We start from the raw sequence: 3,550 nt of genomic DNA on the forward strand, positions 1-3,550 counted from the left end.
ATTCCCTCTATCAGTTCAGTACCATATACAGGTTCATTTCCACTGTTCTCCTGCAGACTGTTTAGTGTGTGTGTGTGTGTGTGTGTGTGTGTGTGTGTGTGTGTGTGTGTGTGTGTGTGTGTGTGTGTGTCCTCAGTGAAGTGTATCAGTCTCTGCAGTAGCTTCCAGCTGCAGCAGTCAGTTCAGTTTCTGTTCAGTCTGACTGAGGGAGGTTTTTGTATGACGCTTTTTCACTGTGTGAACACTCTCTGACTGTTGATATAGTGATCACTCTGACAGTAGTAAACTGCTGCATCTTCAGTCTGGACTCCACTGATGGTCAGAGTGAAGTCAGAGTTTGATCCACTGCCTGTAAAACGACCTGGAATCCCTGATTGTCGAGAAGTTGCTCTATAGATAAGCAGTTTAGGAGCTTCTCCATCTTTCTGTTGGTACCAGGCTAAAAAGTCATTATTATAAACGTTCTGACTGGTCCTGCATGTGATGGTGACGGAGCGTCCCAGAGCAGAGCTCACTGCTCCAGACTGAGTCACTGTGACCTGGCCTCTGGACTCTGAGGGATACAGAGACAAAAACATAAAGCAGCGTCATGGTTTTGTGGGCTTCATTTCAGAGGGACGGATGTTCATAGAGGGAGAGGAGTTTGATTCTCTGGACTTTACCTGTGAAGCAGCAGCAGAGGAGAGTCCAGATGAGGACGGAGATCAAAGTCATGTTTTTGATGAGGAGGATTTCTGTGTCTTCTGTTGTCATGAAGGACAGCTGTCAGTCATCCAGTGTTCAACTCTCAGGACTATAAACTCTCCCAGATCACTGGAGCATGGTGCTGCTGATGCAAAGTGGCTCTCTATGGAAATGTATGAGAGACCATGTTCTCAGTACTGACCGGACTCACTGGGACTCTGCTTCTGTTTTTACCTTGCTACAGCTTTAAATCTGCACTTTCTATCATTCCAACATTTTAACTGAATTAAACTTTAGATCATGACATTTTTATTGTTCCAATAATGCCGATGCTGTTAATGCTGTAAGCCAATAAAGAGATTTTCTTTCTTTGGATCAAATGTTTCTTTCATGGATCCCTGTACACTAACAACAGATGTCTAATTACATATTTTCACATGTGCAGGATTATAACCAATGTCAGAGTAAGATTTTCTCATCATTGTTGATAGTAAATACAATCGAGGAAAAATAAATAAAAATAAAAATAAGATAACATGATAAAAATGTGCACACAACCTGTTTCATCAGGTTTCCCCATACTGGACACTTTTTAATGTGTGTGTGAGAAAGACGTGAAACAACATTGTTCACACACATTTAAAAAAACCTTTCCATCAGAGTCAGTTTTTAAAGAACTTCCTGAGCTCAAGGAGACACTCAGACGTGTGGGGGAACGTATTTTAATTTGGGTGGGGCTAAACTGGACACATGTATGTGCACAACAACTTATGTGGATGTTCATATTAATGTCTAGAAAAAACAACTGACTTATGTTGGAAACTCTTTCTAGTTAAATCTAGACAGCTAAATCTCTCTCAAACATGTGATTGAGGATATTCAACCTCATCTGCTGAAGACTTGGTCAAACCTGCAAAACTGGAATGAAAAGAAATCTAAAATATACAGGCTGAACATGCATGGGCTGACTACCAAACTGCTCTCTCTCTCTCTCTCTCTCTCTCTCTCTCTCTCTCTCCTTGCTGCATTTTAGAGTCTTCAGATAGTTCAAAACAATACATCAACTCGAGTCTGACCTGTGGTCTCTCTCTCTCTCCCTGTTCTGTCTATATTGAGCTGTCTAATCAATGAAAAAGGCATAAAGCCCCAGAAATTATAATAAAAAGAGAAATTATGGTAGGTTTTATGTATCTGAAAAAATATAAAAAGGTCACAACATTTAACATGTTTAACTATCAAATACATTTCTGCTCAAGCTCCATTCAGTCTCTGTTCTGGAGCTTTTGATCAATTCCCATAGTCTTCCTCAGCAGATGGAGTTCTCCCAGTTGTCATGGAATATTTGAACTTTGATGCCAACATGGACAAGAAGTCCTGAAAATGCTCAGAGAAATGGGAATTTGAACAACTACAATTCAGTGACAACTGGGAGACTTCATCTGCTGAAGAAGATCATGTGATATGATTGAAAGCTCCACAACAGTTAGTGGATGGATGTTGTACAGAGATTGTCTGGGTATTTCCAACGTCAACCAATAACTTTCAGTCTCAATGTCTTTGTGTGGTATTTTAGTTGCATATGAAAGAAAATGTCTTTTTTATGTTGATATATTTATATCACGTAGGTCACTTTTGTCTTGTTATGTCTCCAGTTAATCTTTATTTTATTTATCTATTTTAATACTTGAACATTTCTGATATTAGTCTTTATACTCTTTGTTAATTGGATGTAGTTGAAATAGCTGTGATCCAGAATAAAGCAGAGGTCAAAGGTCATGACCAAGACAGCTCTCATTAACTCTCTCATTGGCTTCGCTTGATAATTTTACAAACCAGATACATTTGTCACTGAATGTGTTTTAATACATGTTGACTGATGGTGTGTGTAGGTGTGTGTGTGTGTGTTTGTGTGTGTGTGTGTGTGTGTGTGTGTGTCCTCAGTGAAGTGTATCAGTCTCTGCAGTAGCTTCCAGCTGCAGCAGTCAGTTCAGTTTCTGTTCAGTCTGACTGAGGGAGGTTTTTTGTACGACGCTTTTCACTGTGTGAACACACTCTGACTGTTGATAACATGAAAACTCTGACAGTAGTAAACTGCTGCATCTTCAGTCTGGACTCCACTGATGGTCAGAGTGAAGTCAGAGTTTGATCCACTGCCTGTAAAACGACCTGGAATCCCTGATGCTCGAGTGCTAGTATAGTAAATGAGCAGTTTAGGAGTTTCTCCATCTCTCTGTTGGTACCAGGCTAAACTGTTAGAATTATAGATGTTCTGACTGGTCCTACATGTGATGGTGACGGAGCGTCCCAGAGCAGAGCTCACTGCTCCAGACTGAGTCACTGTGACCTGGCCTCTGGACTCTGAGGATACAGAGACAAAAACATAAAGCAGCGTCATGGTTTTGTGGGCTTCATTTCAGAGGGACGGATGTTCATAGAGGAGAGGAGTTTGATTCTCTGGACTTTACCTGTGAAGCAGCAGCAGAGGAGAGTCCAGATGAGGACGGAGATCAAAGTCATGTTTTTGATGAGGAGGATTTCTGTGTCTTCTGTTGTCATGAAGGACAGCTGTCAGTCATCCAGTGTTCAACTCTCAGGACTATAAACTCTCCCAGAGCACTGGAGCATGGTGCTGCTGATGCAAAGTGGCTCTCTATGGAAATGCTCTGACTGACTCCAACAGGGACTTGGATTCCTCTCATGATGCTGTTTATCAATGGATCAATCACTTTATCAGAGTATTGATTAGGAATGTGTCAGTGCTCATTTGTATGAGGCTTTGCTTTGGGTTAATATATTTCATGTCACTGTAATTGTTATTTCTAACAGTTTGTACATATAAAGTTTACCAAGAAGTATTTTGTCTTAC

The 3,550-nt window shown here is 40.7% G+C and overlaps 1 gene segment (V, D, J or C); it reads right to left on the minus strand.

The window, feature by feature from the left end:
* Positions 1-215: 215 nt before the first annotated feature.
* On the minus strand, positions 216-3,289 carry LOC127359560 (Ig kappa chain V region 2717-like). The segment is given in 3 exon segments: positions 216-361; positions 2,851-3,042; positions 3,150-3,289. Coding segments are annotated over 3 exon segments (414 nt in total).
* Positions 3,290-3,550: the final 261 nt, after the last annotated feature.

This window comes from Dicentrarchus labrax, unplaced genomic scaffold, assembly GCF_905237075.1.
Source record: "Dicentrarchus labrax unplaced genomic scaffold, dlabrax2021, whole genome shotgun sequence".
Classification (NCBI taxonomy): Eukaryota; Metazoa; Chordata; class Actinopteri; family Moronidae; genus Dicentrarchus; species Dicentrarchus labrax.